The sequence below is a fragment of the Bacidia gigantensis genome (genome assembly GCF_019456465.1).
Source record: "Bacidia gigantensis strain McMullin 20006 chromosome Unknown contig_249, whole genome shotgun sequence".
NCBI classification, from domain to species: domain Eukaryota; kingdom Fungi; phylum Ascomycota; class Lecanoromycetes; order Lecanorales; family Ramalinaceae; genus Bacidia; species Bacidia gigantensis.
In genome coordinates, this window is record NW_025408603.1 from 265075 (window position 1) to 281203 (window position 16129).

Sequence of the window (16129 nt, forward strand, 5' to 3'; positions counted from 1 at the left end):
CGGAGGGTGTCGATACCCTCTAGAGTTCATGCTGAAGCGGTCGTAATAGGTCTATACCCTTGAGATCTCTGGCGAATCATTCTTAAAACCCAGAATGCTGTAAGTGTAAGAAGCATGAAGCCAAGTGTCACCACAATAAAAATCCAAGACTAGTCAGAGAGAGCTAAATGGGAACCAATTGCTTCATCTTCGTTATTGGACATTACGCGAATGAAATTAGAGTTGAATATGGTCTACATCGTATCTCAGCGTCAGCCATGCTCTAATGAGATACCACTTACGGATTCATACCGCAACTAAGGTGGCTGGAAGGTAGACTGTTGCTACGAATAGCAATGATTTAGAGGTCATTGAACCATTTTGGGGGTCTTTCGCAATATTTGCTAGTGAAAGTGTTGTCTTGCTATTGTTTGAAGAGATATCTTGTATTTCGAGCATACTCCGTTCGACGGCTCGATGCATTTTGGACGTTTTATCTACCTCTCGAAAGTCAAGAAGCTCCGCAAGCTATCTGTTAGTCTGATTTTTCGAGTGCTTAATGAAACGATTACCAGACAACCAGTGCTATTAGGGCACTCTAGCATGACCTCAATGTTTCTCCGATGTGATACTGATTCGGCCTTGGCAATACTGAGGTCCATCAGTCCTTCGCGGGATATGATGTTGTAATCGCAGACTTTTTTTTGTCCCACTATGCTGTCCACTGCAAGCCAATTGTCATGAAGGCCCTGTGCAAGGTTTATCAAGAATTCCACAGCTCTCTGAGTTTTTTCTTATTCTTGTTTGTAGGGCCTGAAGCTCCTGGCAATCGGCAAATGTCACGGAATGATCAACATTGTTGGTGATCTCAAGATCTGAGTAGCATGCCTTCTCATTTTCAAATCAAATTAGGAATTGCGCCAATATTTCAATATCTTCGTGGTGCCCACTAACGACTCAATTTTGGAGCTCAGCAAGTCAATGTATTCGGGGCAATTGACAGAAAATGAGCGTAAAACAACGACATGAAGATACAGAGGACTCAAATTAGCATGATCCTGCAATTGCTTCTGGAACGAGCTTGCTGCTTGTCCTGTTTGGATAAATATCCACCTAGATTGTCGAGTCCCATAGTGAAGTTTGTGATAGACTCCAAATTCTCTTAAGGAGAAGTCAGCTTAAGGCATGGGTAGACTCCACCGTGTCAAGAAGATACTCCAAGGTAAGGCTTTCAGTGCCCAACTAGGCGCGAAGATGAGACTACATTCGGTATGAGCCAACTATAGCTTAATTCTCGATCCATTAGACCACATTCAATCAGCGACTATTTCTTCAAGGCCTTCCGTCCAAGGGCGTGGCGGAGCAGGTCGGGGGCACCTCTCGAAATCCCTCCAAAGTCCCAGCCCCTTAACCCACATACCTTTAGCCTAATCTTGCAAAGGCGGTGAGACCTACTCTTCAACGCACAAGCTTCAGCAATTGCCTTCGCAGCCGGCCGCGTCTTTTGTGCAATGCATGACTGTGGTCAGCGCTTGGCGGGTTCCGGGAGGGGAGTCAGCGTAAGGCTGGGGGGTGCTAAACGAGTAAACGAGGGACACCCGAGGCAGACAGGGTAAGTGATGTATATATTGCATTGAAAGCAGTCCCTTCAAGCTCAAAGAAATTTCATCTTGTTTTGTTTGTGATTTTGGCAGTTATTGAGCTTTCTCTGAACCTGGGTTTCTGCGCAAATCTTTCGAGCTATTCATATCAGCAGCGTTCGTCTTTGATCTTGGCCCCCTATTCACGAAGAGGGTTTTGGGGTCTCGAACTCTTCAATTGCCTCCTCACCGCCTCATAATCTTATTAGTATTGCAAGCATGGGCTCCCTAATGAAGACCATCGCATCGGGTGTCGGCCTCGCCGCCGAAGCAATCGCCTCCCACAAGGAGAAATCTCGTCTACAATCGCACGCAAAACCCTCAACGCAAAGCCCACCATATTCTCAACAAGGCTTCAGGGACGAACCGCCTTCATACGACGACGCAGTCTCCCCCAGCACTCACAGCAGATCCGCCACCCCAGCAGAGAAGCCGCCCAGATCGCGCGAGAAATCGCCCGCCACGGAAGACCATCTGTACCGGTCAGATGATCCGGACGAAACAGCCTGGGCACTCGACGAGACCGTTCCGGAAACCTCATCCGCAGAGCACTCCACGAAGCAGAAGTCTCACCTCGGTTTAGACGCCCAGCCCACGCTCTCCTCCCTCGCAGACATCGTCATGGCGGCCTGCGCTACTCCTCTCCACCCGGCTCAACCCCTTCCTCTCCCCGTTATCATCCCCCAACGCCGCCCCGGCAACAAAGACCGCGGTTTCGTCCGTGCGTACGCGCCCTCCCTCGCCCCGGCAGGCATCTCAGAAGAAACCTTCTTGTTGTTCTTGACAACCTTCCACACAGCGGCCAAAGCCAGTCCGGTATTGAATGTGGTTATGCTGGGTAGTGCGGTCGCCGGCTTTATGCCGAGTATTGCGGCGAATGTGACGGGTATGGTTGTAGGGGCTGCGGCGCGCATGGCAGCGGAGAGCCAGAAACAGGGGAGGAGGAAGGGGTTTTTGGAGGTGATGAATGAGCGGCTGTTTGAGCCGAGGGGGTTGCTTGCTGTGGTGGTGATGATTGGAGAGGATGGTCAGGAGGAGGGGCAAGTGGGGGCTGGGGGCGTGAAGGGAGTGATGATGGATTTGGGCAAGAGGAGACTGACGACGGGGAGGGGGAGTGGTGGGGAGGTGGAGTTGATGGATTCGGCGCCGCTGATTTTTCCACAGTCTGAGCTGGGAGGGGAGATGGTTGAAGGCCAAGGAGAGGGAGAAGGAGAAAGCAAGCTGAAACGAAGCTGGAGATTCGTGGGCGACTATTATGACCAGCGCGCCCGCGCTGCGTATGCGAGTGAACATCCGGGCTCGAAGATGGTGCCGATGGGGATGGAACCTAGCTTCAAGTCGAAGCTGAGTGATCCGAATCATCCGGCATTTCAGGGAGGCTTGTTGACGTTGGCGACGGGCGGGCTCATTCCTGGCCGCGGAAATTCGGGCAGAGAAGAGCGGAGGGAAGGAAATGGAATGGAACGTGAAGGATGTAGGGGGAGAGATGGGCCATCAAGAAGGCCTGGGGGACCCATTGGAATGCTGAAGGAGAAGAAGAGGAAGATGAAAGCTGGGATGCTGTACCTGATGATTGTGAATTTGCCTAGTGAAGAGGAGATGGCTGCTGCGAGGGGGGCGTTAGAGGAAGCTGAGAGGAAAGCGAAGGGGAGAGGAGGATGGGGTGGACGTGAGTTTTGGTAGTCGAAGAGGCTGTGAACAATTCTGAATCCTGACCTGTCTTCGCTGTATTAGGTGTAGATTTGGATAGAACATTGTACCAACGTGTCCCGCCAGAGCAACCATTTCAATACAGTCTTGAAATGGGTGCTTGAACCAAGGAATGTCATAGATAGAAATGGTCATAGCTGGCTGAAGTAATTGCGACTTCCACTAGGGTATTTTGCCAACAGCAGAAAGTTCTTCGGGAAAAAGTCTAGAGAATTCCGATCGAGAACTCTGGACTGCGCTTTCTTGCTGTCGCTCTCAAAGTATTCCTCATGGTTTACCATTTGATACATACCATTGGGTGCAATCTACTAGAAAGGGAAGGTCAATGAAGATCGGATATCATCCATATGACCTGAAATACAGAAGCAAAACATCATATGGGGAGCAGGGACCGGATTATTGATAATCCGTCCCGAGTGACGTCAAGATAGAAGAGAGAAAAACTGTTAACTCTACGAAGCAGCTTAGACTTATGGTCGCCGTAGCCAGATAAACGAAATGCCGGGACTGCGGACAGGAAGTGTGAAGAGCATGTGCGAGATGAATGCCCGAAGAGTAATATGTCGCTCATGTCTCACTACGTCCAACATACCTCATCGGCCTGGACGACAGAATGTCTCGGATGCACTTGGCGCTTTCGGTCGCAGGCAGGGCTACTGCCTGTCAGAAAAGTAGAGGACAATCCAGTCTACTGGGTGTCTTTTCGCAGTATGAGGAACTGGACTCTATGGAATGCGTATGGACTTTCCGTCCAACCCGATGCAGTTTTTTGCTTGCCTTCCGCAAATCGAAAGTCTCGATCTCCAACATGACGTCGAACAACCATCGTCAGGACCAACAACCAATAAGCCTCTTTACATGCGCTGATAGCGTAGCATACATACTTGAAATGTGAGGACCTATCCTCAGCGTGGGTATAAGACATGATGTTCGCCCACTGTTTCCACGATACCCATGTGGTTGTCCGTTGCCGTGTTTCCTTCTTCACACAGGCAGGATCTGTACAACAATCATGCGCCACTGTTTTTGTGTCATAGCGATTTTGCAAACTGCTTGGTTCCTTCTTCGCTCAAGTGCCACACCATTTAGTCAACCATTGAGCCCTCAGCTACCTGCGCAAGACACTACAGGGATTGCCCAGATCATTCAGGGCAAGGCTATCAAAGGTGAATATAGTGCAAGAACCCTCTCAAGAAGGTTCTGACTGTGAATCTGAAGGCATCACCCTCGAAAAATCCAACAGTAATGTGTCTCAGCCATTTTGTGATCGCCCTGCACCCCCAGGTTCGACACTCATACATGAAGAAGTAGGCTTCACCGTAAGTCCCTCCAACTTTCTATTTCTCTGAATTCTGTAGCCTCCAGGAGGTGATTGCTTATTCAACATTCTCCTACAGTTCTTTGGCTGGTGGAAGCCCTTGACCTCGACTGTTTGTATCGATATCTTTGACGTAGCGTATCAGATCCGGGTTGGGCAATTCAAGAGAGACAATTTTACTCGAGAGCAATCCCCATTTGACGTGGATTATGAGGACTTGCCAGCATACGACGTAAATATCTTGTATAGTGTTGTTTTCAGTCATCTGAAGGCGTCTTACTTCCTGCGTGTCTCCATTCATGGGGTGATAGCCGGTCAAAGAGTTGCGCATACTTTTACTGTATACGAGGATAAGCCGAACAGCGTCTCCTCCACTCCGAGTAATGGCGCGGAGGTCAATTTCTCAGCACCAACGCACGAAGAGCTTCTAAAACGATCAGCATCGGCGTCCGGATGGGGCCTTGCTTTGTCAGCTAGACATGTGGCAAATGCCAATGATGCCAGATCTGTATCAAATGTTTGCAGTGAGGGGTTTAGGGGCTCCACTCCATTCGATCTAAATTGCAACAGACTCAAAGTTTGTCTCTCATCCACGAAGAAAAGATAGTGAACCATCGGCGCTGACTGTACCATCCAATAGATTATCGGATATTGGCATCCTCAGTCAACAAGGCTATGTTTTGACGTCTGCACGAATGATGGCACACAAATAGCCCACAACTTAATAGACAATTTCTCATGGGGTGGAGAGCAGCCAATTATTTATTGGACTGTCCCCGACTACAGAATCCGTCTCGGTTTTTATTTCAAGTCAGAAGCCGAGGCAGCCGAAGCATTCCATGTCGACTTTGATGGTACAATTTATGGAGAGCATGTGGTGAACAACTGGTTCATCAAACGTTCGGCTATCTTGCCATCTTCGATCAATCCTATGCTGCTAGCAGTACCTGATCCACCAGGAGTGGCAACATCTCGTCGGAGTACGGAACTGTCAACAGAAGCCAAAACAAAGCGTGATAGCAACACTGCATCTGCCAATGGCATCGACACTGCTCAAAATCGTGATTGCGGCCAAGGCCCCGAAGGATCCACCGCCATTAATGAGAATCGCTTTCAAGGACGTATGACGGTGAGAATCCCAAAGGTCCTCCCAGTAACCCAACTGACAACACTTCACTTCCCAGATGACAGGCTACTGGCATCCGCCAACTTCATTTCTGTGCGTTGATTTTTGGGACAGCGCTCGCCGAAAGCTTGTGCAGTATGGGAGTAATCGCTTTAATTTCAATCATGGGGGCCAGTATTCGGTCAGAATCTACCGTGGCGTCTACCGTATATCGGCCGATATGTGGTTTCAACGCCCGCAGGACGTGAACCAAGGCTTCATCATGGGACTTAATGGGTATATTAATGGAGCCTTCTATAACGATCATTGGACCATTTCCCGGAGCTCTGAGGCCTCGTTGAGTGCGACTTCGTCGGGCCTGGCGTCCCCACTAGGAAGTCAAGCACCTTCTACATCGAATTATACAGGTGGTATAATATTAACAACTTTCAACGGTACGAATGGCACCATGGCAAATTCGGGAGCTTGTGGTAGCGGCCCCGAAGGCTCAACTCCAATAGACACCAACTACGGCTTCAGACTCAAAGGTTACTGGAGTCCCACAAGCACAACACTCTGCCTCGACGCCTCAGATGATAGTGAACCAAACATTGGCCACTTCGAAACGAACAAATTTGACTTCGCAGGCACCCCTTTCATTCCATCTGTCCACGAGAAAGGCTACGAGGTCGACTTACGGTTCTGGTTCGCCCAGCCAACTGAGGTCAATCAGATATTCCACGCCTCTCTTGTCGGCATTATACGTGGGGACAAAGTCGCTTTCAACTGGGAGATTCAGCGGAACGAAGGGGTTCTCACCGCTGTTGATTCCGGGATTGCGACCTCACGGCGACGACGGAATCTGCAGCTCTACACCGGCGCTGAAGCCACGGCAAATCAAGGTTCAAACGTTACTGTTGGTATACCCAAAGAATGTGGTGCAGGATGGCCTGGTTCCATACAGTTTGAGTCGAATGATCTTGGATTTAAGGTAATTCCCCAACCCTTTACGTACCCTTGCCTTTGCAGAGGACTAAAATCCACTGCCATCTAGTTGAATGGCTTCTGGCATATCCGACGCCACACCCTCTGTATCGACGCCTCTGATCTTGAGACCCAGAGATGGCTTTTCAAACGATGGAACGAAGATTTTGGCACCAATGGTCCACGTGGGAGGCGCGATGCGTTCTTCTACACCGACCTTAAAACTCCTCCGGATTACCATTTACAGATCACGATCTTCTTCAAATCGAGCCAAGACCTTGGACAGAGATTCAATGTGTTTGTGCAGGGGACAGTTCGAGGGCTTGCGCAGATTCATGAAGTGACTATCAATAGCGACGGGACGGTCGAGCCTCAGATGGCAGAGACGGAGAACATTGACAGTGCAGCTATCTCGATATCTTGAATATCAAGCGATCCGCTGTCTCAGATGCCAACAAGGCCCAACTCTGTCTTCAAATTCTTCCCCACGCTTGCCGTCCACCGCCCCGCCTAGATTTCTAGTACAGGCAACAAATAAGACTCCCACTGCACAAGCTCTCGTCCCGTCAGGGTTCCGCCACCTCACCGCACCGTGACCCTGATCTCAAAATGCATAACCAGAAGAGGTGGTTTTCCAGAAGGAATTTGGTGACCGACTTGCCATACCACTTGTCTCTATCCTCATCGCCGTCGTCGCTTCAGAAGCGCATACACCCTCACCCTGGCAGTATTTAGGTTGTGTACCTCTACTCAGCTGAATTATTATCAGCCATGAAATAATGGAAGCGCGGGTGAAGTGCAGTAAAGCTTAGGTTTAACATAGTCCAAGTCTTAAATATAATTTTCATATGACATTAGACCGCACAAATTTCCAGAGGGCTGTGAGAACATCATGTTGCTATGCGGAGATCAATGCGCCGGTCCTGATCACTCGTCGACCGCCCAATCAATCATGTGCGACAAACCCCTGTTTAGATATGACTGGCACGCTCACCTATACTGGTACCCAAGACCAAGGCCAAGGACTTTGTTCAGGGCATAGAACCCCTCTCGAGAAGAAGCGATATAAATCAGTAACTGCTTTTCAAATTGGACATCAGTTCTCAAGAAGCAAGGTCGACGACGAACGCGCCGCCGAGCAATATAGCTGGCTCATCGATACTATGGTGCTCGTAGCTCAGGGTCCCGACACCACCTGCTTCCAGAATCAGATTGACCCCTTCTGTGAACTCCTTGCCAATCCATCTCATTGCAAATGCTCTCAATATGTGCCCATGTGCTACGACCAGTACATCTTGCTTCTGCGCAGTCTCATCGCTCGTAGGCTTCCCAATAGCCTGTTTATGATACTGTTCTCGAATGTCACCGATCAATCGGTCTAGTCTGTGGATGATATCGTCCGGTGACTCTCCGCCCGGACAGCCATCTCTCCAAATATCCCAATCGCCCTCACCTTTCTCTTTTCTCTGCTCCTTTATTTGCTTGCTTGTCAAGCCTTCGTAGTCCCCATAGTCCCACTCTCGTATATCTTGTGTGACCTGTACTTTTGCATCACAACGGATTGCGTCTTTATCAGGAGGAGGTTGTGAGGGATCGTGCCAAGGCAAGGTGTCTTTGCAACCCATGTTCAGAAGCTCGAGAGTACGTTTGGCACGGTTTCGAGGAGACACATAGATGTGGGCAACCCTGGAAGGGACAATCAAGCGATCGTCTCCTACCAATGCTTTTCCTGTTGCTCGAATACGAGCTTCTCCATTCTTAGTCAAAGATAGTTCTGTAGTGCCGGTATGACGACCGTTGAGCGACCATTCGGTCTCGCCGTGGCGAGCAATGAAAGCGCGAGGAGTTGTCATCGTGGGTAAAAGAGTGGGCGTTTTGCGAGGATGCGCAGAGGGGGAAGATGAAGATTCTGGCTAAACCGACAGGCTACTGTCAATTTATAGAGGAAATGGACGTCCACAATGCAGAGGAATTGGGGTCGATGTCAATTGGCAATTGGCTTTCTCCTCATCCGGCCGATCCGGACGATCCGGTGCCTGTCTTCCAGGTCTGCCGCTCCGTGTGACGCCAATGGAAAGTGTTTGATAGCGAGCAGCTACGTCTTTCTAGTCTCGTGGCGTTACACAATGATATGGTAATCTGGGATAGGCAAAAGGCAGTGCGGCTGAATGGTGGTACCGACTGCCAGACGCAAAATATCCAGGCCTGCCCTTCCGTTACCCGGCCTTCGGACTGACTAAGCCGTAGAACAGCTTCTTGCTTGATGCCGAGGACCAATGTTCAAGACCGTCAGGACTTGAGTGGAAACTGCCATAGCGGGCGCCTTGCCCGATATATATTGTTTCCCAAGGAACATATTGCCTCGGTCCACAATGCTGGCTCGGAGAACCTCTGCCTACTCCAAAGTCTTCCAAATCTTCCCAAAGACAATCCCGAAACGAGCGATATATTCGCCGCAACCATCCTTACGGCATCCAGCATTCCAATTGGCGAAGATGGTGAGCCACATCCATAGAATACTAGCGTTGTCTGGATGCTGAACGATTACGCCAATAGTCTACACGGGCAGAGACCGATGCCTTCGGCGAGGTCAAAGTCGATTCATCCAAATACTGGGGCGCTCAGACCGAGCGTTCTCTGGGAAACTTCAACATCAACCAACCTCAAGACCGTATGCCTCCACCCATAATACGAGCTTTCGGCATCCTCAAGGGAGCTGCAGCGACAGTGAACATGGAATTTGGGCTCGGTAAGCCCGCCAAGACCAAGAGACAGGTTTGAGACTGAAAGTTACAAGATCCAAAAATTGGAAAAGCGATACAGCAGGCTGCAGATGAGGTTACTTCACTCAAGCTTATCGATCACTTTCCTCTGGTAGTATGGCAGACAGGGTCCGGAACCCAGTCCAACATGAACGCGAACGAGGTGATATCGAATCGGGCGATTGAAATTCTAGGCGGGACTATGGGATCCAAGAAACCTGTCCATCCCAATGATCACGTCAACATGTCAGCTTCCTCAAATGACAGCTTCCCCACGGTCATGCATATCGCCGGCGTGCTAGAATTAGAAGAGAACCTCATCCCCGCAATGAAGAGCTTGCGAGAAGCTCTGGAGAAGAAACGACAGCAATTCGAGCACATTATCAAGATCGGCCGCACCCATCTTCAAGATGCTACACCTCTCACCCTCGGCCAAGAATTCTCCGGCTACGTCGCACAATTAGACAGAGGCCTCGAACGCGTAGAAAGTGCGCTGCCACACCTACGACTTCTAGCTCAAGGCGGTACAGCTGTCGGAACGGGGATCAACACGTTCAAAGGCTTCGCTGAAGCCGTAGCCGCCGAGATCAGCAAGATGACACAGACGGAGTTCTCCACAGCGCCAAATAAGTTCGAGGCACTCGCTGCGCACGACGCGGTTGTTGAGGCTTCAGGTGCACTCAATACTATCGCAACATCCCTTTTCAAAATCGCGCAGGATATCAGGTATCTGGGCTCTGGCCCGCGATGCGGGCTGGGAGAGCTCGTCCTCCCGGAAAATGAACCCGGTTCTTCGATCATGCCTGGCAAAGTCAACCCTACGCAATGCGAAGCCTTGACCATGATATGCGCGCAAGTCATCGGGAATCATACTGCGGCTACAGTGTCAAATATGAATGGGCAATTCGAGCTGAACGTGTTCAAGCCCGTTATCATTCGGAATCTACTGCATAGTATCAGGATCTTGAGTGATGGTATGAGAAGCTTTGAGAAGAATCTCGTTGCTGGGCTGGGCGCGGATGAGGAGAGGATTGGGAAATTGTTGCATGAAAGGTATGTCACTTCCTGATATGTCACGGGAACGGCTGACAATGTGATAGTCTCATGCTAGTGACATGTCTAAATCCTGTCATCGGATACGACATGGCTTCCAAAGTCGCAAAGAACGCGCACAAGAAAGGCCTGACGCTGAAAGAGAGCGCAATGGAGTTGAAAGCACTCAGCGAGGAGGACTTTGACACGCATGTCCGGCCTGAATTGATGATTAGTCCGAAGGAAAAGTAGTAATCCTGACATGTGGTTGGATTGAGTTTTGGAGCGTTCTTTCTATTCTTCGTCACTGTGTATATACAAACAAATCTGGGCGTGAGTCTCTTCCCCTTTACTCTGTTCCATCACCAGCTCAGGGGCAAACAAGATGTACGGGATCGGCCCGGGCGCCGGGTGCCTAGCGTGGAGATGGGGGATCTCATCTCATCGAGATCTGAATTTCAAGGCAGTGGCAAGCCAGAACATACGGATATGAGGCTGCTTCTTGCTTCAGCTGACGTACAAGAGCCACTTGCACATTAGTTCGGTCGTGTTACTGACTGAAACGCCTTGCAATGGAGTAGCAGACGGCTTGTTTCTAAAGTAGTTTTATCCAAATAGGTCCAAATCCGTTCGGGACCACTTATGCGTGCCTGTGGCACTGTCAACATACTCTGTAAACGGATGAAGTATCAAGGGAGGAGCTAAAAGACGACGGGAGGTAGATGAATCAAGGCACCTAGTGCCTGCTTTGTACTACTACGGAATAAAAAAACAACATAAAAAAACACGAAAACACCGGCAACAGGCACAAATCAGCCTCTCCTTCTCCCCAACAGCCGCAAACAAACCCCGCCCCCTCACATAACAACCGCCACATGGTCGTCCATGTACTTCTTCATGTCTGGCAGGGCCAGACTCGCCACCACCGCCACCACGCCAAACGCAATGCTCGCCAGGTAAACCCAGCGATAGCTCTCCGCAAAGGCCAATTGGCCCGCTTGCACCACCACCTGGTAGGCCGTCTCATTCCCGGCGATGCCGGGAACGGCTTGCAGTTGGTTCAGCAAGCCGGCGCCGGTGAGCTCGATGGCTGCTTCGATGCTGTAATACATTAAACCAGGTTAGTAAGGCTTTGGAGCGGTGGAAGAGAAGCCAGGCACTTACGCTTTGGGGGAGGTGATGTGGAGGACTTCCGTCATCGCTCCACCAACGTAGACGATCGCATTGGCTTTGAATTTGCTGATGAACACGTTGTAGTAAACCGTATAGCCGATGCTACCTCCGATGACGCGGATGGCGAGCGTAAGAGCCGCGACCGTTGCGATGAATTCCTATTTATACCAGATTTATCAGCTTTTCGTTGGAGAGAAGGCAGAATATAACTTCGCTAAAGAGAAAGCTACCCGAAATAAGCTAGAATAACTTACGTTCGGACAGACTATCACCGTCATGATTGATGCGGGAACCACGATTCCTCCGATGCCGAGGCCAGCGAGGCAGAGAAGCCCGTAGGCGATGTGTAGATTGTCCACGCGCAAGCTCGCGAGCGAGGCGATCCCTAGCTTTCTGTCAGTGAGCACGGGATGAGAAGGCAGGTTTTTACGCACCAGCTGTCATTAGAACCGAGCATACTGTCAGCAGCTCGCGATTGCGGCCATCAAGAAGGGTGAGCAGCCACAGCACGACGAATGCGCCAATGAGAATGCTGAAACCGACCGGGAGTCCTCGGATTCCAACGCCAATTGGGTCGTGTCCATACACATTGTAAGCTTGCGTCGGCCAGAACAAGAGAACCGAGAAGAAGTTAGCGCCAGATATGAAGGTGATGAGCATTGTTAGCCAGAAGATACGAGGGGCTTCGATCATGTGTAGCGGAACCATTGGATGCTCGGCGCCTATCATCTCCCACACAATGAACAACACGAGTAGAAGAGCACCAATGAAGAGTGGAACTAGAACATGAGCTGACGTCCAAGGATACTGAATACTATATCAACAAGCTGCCCATGGTATTGACTGTTAGATATCTTACCTGATAGCCACCCCATTGCAGCCCTGCGAGGAACGAGATCATACCAGAGATACTGAGAAAACCGCCGAGATAATCGATCTTCTTTAGTACTTGGAGTCTTGAAAGGCCATCTGAGTTCACACGAGGAGGTGGGAAATAGAAAATTAATGTCATCAACAAGCCAACAGCAGCCCATCCTCCACAGAGCGCACCACAGTATCTCCATCCGGCGTGAGATGCAATAAGTTGGGCCCAGAGGACACTTGGACAGAATGGAATAATGGTGAAAACGAGAATTGCAACGTATTGGCCACGTTTGCGGGTGGGGGCTAGTTCTGATGTTACAGCCAGTGCAGTGAGTTCGTTTATGCCGGCTCCGGCTCCTGCGAGTGCAAATCCAGCTACGACAACTTAGTTGAAAACAGCAGAGAATTCTCGACAATCTTACCGATGAAGATGTTCATGGTATGTGCTGTGCTAGCGACAATCATGCCGATGATGATCAAGAGTGCACCAATGATTGCGACCCAGCGACGGCCAATGAGATCAGAGAGAGAACCCACGAAAGGACACACAGCTGCTAAGCTCAGAAGATTTGCCAATACGAACCAGATCCAGCGATCAGCCCCGCCTATGTCTCCATAGATGTAGGGTGGAATGCCTCCGAAGATGTAGACTGGAATCTGAGAGCCGGTCCAGAGAAAGGCCATGGCAATGAGGGACATCACGCGATTAAATGTCATCTACGCGAAGCGGTCAGTATCTCAAAGGATCAACACAAGAGTGACTCAGGCGTACGGGATGATCGTGCCTCTGGATAGATACAACGGAGTCTTCTGGAGAGAACGAAGGTGGACCATTCTCCCCGTTGCTATCCTCCTTGTTGTGGCGCGACATTTTCTTTAGTGCGTACATGTTAGACGTGTTTTCTCAGGAATTACTGGACTCTATGGTGCAAGGAAATGATAACGAACGACGGCAGGCAGTCAGGAATATGAGATATTGCAGGCACTGAAGACGTTTGTTTTGGTAATGAGGTAGTCCGACAACACGGTGATTTTGGAGCTAAGAAAGGGGACACATGCCAAGACTTACCTTAGGTAGTTCAACGATGAAGAGCTCGAGTCTTGCAAAGATTGCACTACACAGACATGAAGCATTTGACCGCAGTATGAAGTGAGGTGAAGTTCACGGAATCCTTCAGTCATGCGTGTATTCTCTCGTCGAGTCTTGTGAGGGGAAGATCGACATGACGTGCAGCTCGCTACTGCACGAGGGAAAAAGCGCAAGAGAAGGGACCTTTACCATGCATTTCAGAGGCTCTCCCACGCACGGGCCACGTATGTGCGAAATAGCTGCATGGGACTGACTGCAAGCTAAGTATAGGACCAGATCTCGTTGTCAAAGCCCTTTATCTGCATTTTCACGTGAGAGCAGAGTAGGTGGGTTCACAGAGCAGTTCACCGGCTCAAGCGAGCATCTCCACTGTACGATTAATCTCCGCATCGTCATTACATTCACACTCGATCTCAGTGAAGCTTGGAATTCGCCACCCCGTCGCCACCCCATCCTCCATGTCAAAGAAACACCTATGGATGCAAGGACCGACCCGAGCCTCCGACTCAATGCCGAAGGGGAAGGTGGAGGAGTAGGAGAGCCGAGGTACTCATGATCTGCCAATCATTTACAGGTACGGTCAGTCAGAGCTGATCCAGAGCATCCTTCCTTTGTTCATATCCTGTTGGTCATTTCCTAATCGCTATTTAGTTTGATAATCTTGAGAGGGTTGCAGACGCGCGATATTGGCCAACTCTGGTTCAAGCACCAAATGTGTGTATATTTCCCGCGAGATCAGTAAAACACTGGCCATCGAGCAACGGATCGAAATCTTCAAATTTGAGCACGCGAAAAACCGGAAGAAGGTGCTTGAGCGACAGACAGCAAGGGCCAATGCTCTAGAAGCGATGATAGTGCGTAAAAGGGAGGAACTTGAGATGAGAGACGTTCGCATCAAGGAGTTGGAGGCCGAGAACGAAGATTTGCGTGGTTTAGAAGGGTCGAAGAGGGACAAGCAAGGTATTGACTGGTCACCTTACAAGTGGTTAGAATGATAGAGAAATATGATGCTGTCTTGCAAGAGAACGATCTCCAGCTCCACACAATGATGACTAGTACTGAAAATCCACGGCAGAATCAATGGCCGCGTCGATTGGTAGATCGAAGCAGTGGTCCAGGAGGCCAGTGAGTTTTCAGCTTTTCTTTGCGCTCGTCCGCGGTCTGGCGAGCGATGCTGAAGAATCTGAGGCAAAAGAAGCACAGTATCTGTGCTGAGCCTAGAGCCTATCTATTTCGGTACATTGCAGCACTTTCTCGGGTTGATATCACAATAGCGAGTGAGTATAGCCGTGAGCCAGATATCGACGTTTTTGAACCCTTTTTGTCTTTTGGGAACTCAAAAGCTTGATAATCAAGTTGGGAAGGAGCTACTTCAGTGCATCACCTATAGGTTCAAACTTGTTGGATATTTGAGAGTAAGCAGTCAGCATTATTTCGCACACGGACTGTGCGCTGGACGGGAACATCATATGAGATCATCCTATGGTACAAATTTGTCTGTGGGCAGTATGCCCCTCTAACCTCCGTATACACGTCACGTCAAGCAAGTAACCGTTTGGAGCAAACAAACCATCCATCTTCAGGCAACAGTTCTCTTACTCAATGTCACTTCTCTTCTACTCAATTTCCCTACATCCGTCATTTTAATATCTCCGGATATCTGACCGTCAGCAAAAGCCGCGAAACGCAACAAAGAATCAGGTTCTCGCTGTCAACTCAAACATGACGACCACTCCACCTTCCAGACATCCTAGCATGACTAGCACTGGCATTCACACCCCACCAAACACAGACATGGACGTCACCAGCCTTCAAAACCACATCACAGCCCTCCAAGCGGACAAAGCCGAACTCGAAGCTAGACTTCGAGAAGAAACCTTTCGGTATAACGCCCTCAAAGACGCTGTGAATCAGCTCCGCCCAAGATTTGAACAAATGTCCAATGATCGTTTTGAGCATACTTCACTCCCGGAAGGCTCTATGAGCAGCTCGTTGGAGCACAGGGGTGAAGAGCGCCATGCCCTGGGAACGGCGATTGAAACGATGGAGAAGCTTTTGGATGAAAAGAATATGAAAATTGAGAAGTTGGAGATTGAGAACAAAGTCTTGCGGGAGGCGAATGAAGGTCGTGACACGGGCCGGAACTGAAGGTTGGAGAGGAGCAATGAATGGTACGGAGATTTGCATCCTGTTCATGTTCCCCTGTACTAAGGCGTCGCAGAGAACGAGACAGGCTTGACGAGGAGAGACCACTGTGGGAGGCTGCTCGAGATTTTGGTTTTGTCATATTCATTTCGGACTTACAAAAAACAACTACAACAGAGACAGAAGAACTTTTTCGGGAAGGGGCGACCTTACTGCGCTACCTTGGTTTACAGGAAACGGCCATCATGAGGAGAGAGGTGTTAGTGGGGAAAGCGAGTCACTCATTTCATCTCCATCCAATCAACTGAAATACATAAGACAGACATT

At 49.7% G+C, this 16129-nt stretch overlaps 6 protein-coding genes across 6 annotated transcripts; 4 read left to right on the forward strand and 2 right to left on the reverse strand.

Annotated features, from left to right (window-relative positions):
- Positions 1–1838: 1838 nt before the first annotated feature.
- On the forward strand, positions 1839–7160 carry KY384_006341 (uncharacterized protein; the record flags this gene model as incomplete). Its single annotated transcript, XM_044814837.1, has 6 exons — positions 1839–3288; positions 4548–4648; positions 4727–5224; positions 5288–5776; positions 5832–6743; positions 6807–7160. 6 exons carry the CDS (start codon positions 1839–1841, stop codon positions 7158–7160), a joined length of 3804 nt encoding a protein of 1267 aa, XP_044667937.1.
- Positions 7161–7839: 679 nt separating this feature from the next.
- On the reverse strand, positions 7840–8589 carry KY384_006342 (uncharacterized protein; the record flags this gene model as incomplete). The annotated part of the gene is made up of 1 exon (XM_044814838.1): positions 7840–8589. One exon carries the CDS (start codon positions 8587–8589, stop codon positions 7840–7842), a length of 750 nt encoding a protein of 249 aa, XP_044667938.1.
- Positions 8590–9108: 519 nt separating this feature from the next.
- Positions 9109–10782, forward strand: KY384_006343 (uncharacterized protein; the record flags this gene model as incomplete). The annotated part of the gene is made up of 4 exons (XM_044814839.1): positions 9109–9234; positions 9293–9485; positions 9534–10551; positions 10599–10782. 4 exons carry the CDS (start codon positions 9109–9111, stop codon positions 10780–10782), a joined length of 1521 nt encoding a protein of 506 aa, XP_044667939.1.
- Positions 10783–11387: 605 nt separating this feature from the next.
- On the reverse strand, positions 11388–13005 carry KY384_006344 (uncharacterized protein; the record flags this gene model as incomplete). The annotated part of the gene is made up of 6 exons (XM_044814840.1): positions 11388–11631; positions 11695–11861; positions 11958–12088; positions 12138–12510; positions 12563–12942; positions 12990–13005. 6 exons carry the CDS (start codon positions 13003–13005, stop codon positions 11388–11390), a joined length of 1311 nt encoding a protein of 436 aa, XP_044667940.1.
- A 1110-nt stretch (positions 13006–14115) lies between these two features.
- KY384_006345 (uncharacterized protein) lies at positions 14116–14652 on the forward strand (the record flags this gene model as incomplete). The annotated part of the gene is made up of 2 exons (XM_044814841.1): positions 14116–14189; positions 14334–14652. 2 exons carry the CDS (start codon positions 14116–14118, stop codon positions 14650–14652), a joined length of 393 nt encoding a protein of 130 aa, XP_044667941.1.
- A 727-nt stretch (positions 14653–15379) lies between these two features.
- KY384_006346 (uncharacterized protein) lies at positions 15380–15805 on the forward strand (the record flags this gene model as incomplete). The annotated part of the gene is made up of 1 exon (XM_044814842.1): positions 15380–15805. One exon carries the CDS (start codon positions 15380–15382, stop codon positions 15803–15805), a length of 426 nt encoding a protein of 141 aa, XP_044667942.1.
- Positions 15806–16129: the final 324 nt, after the last annotated feature.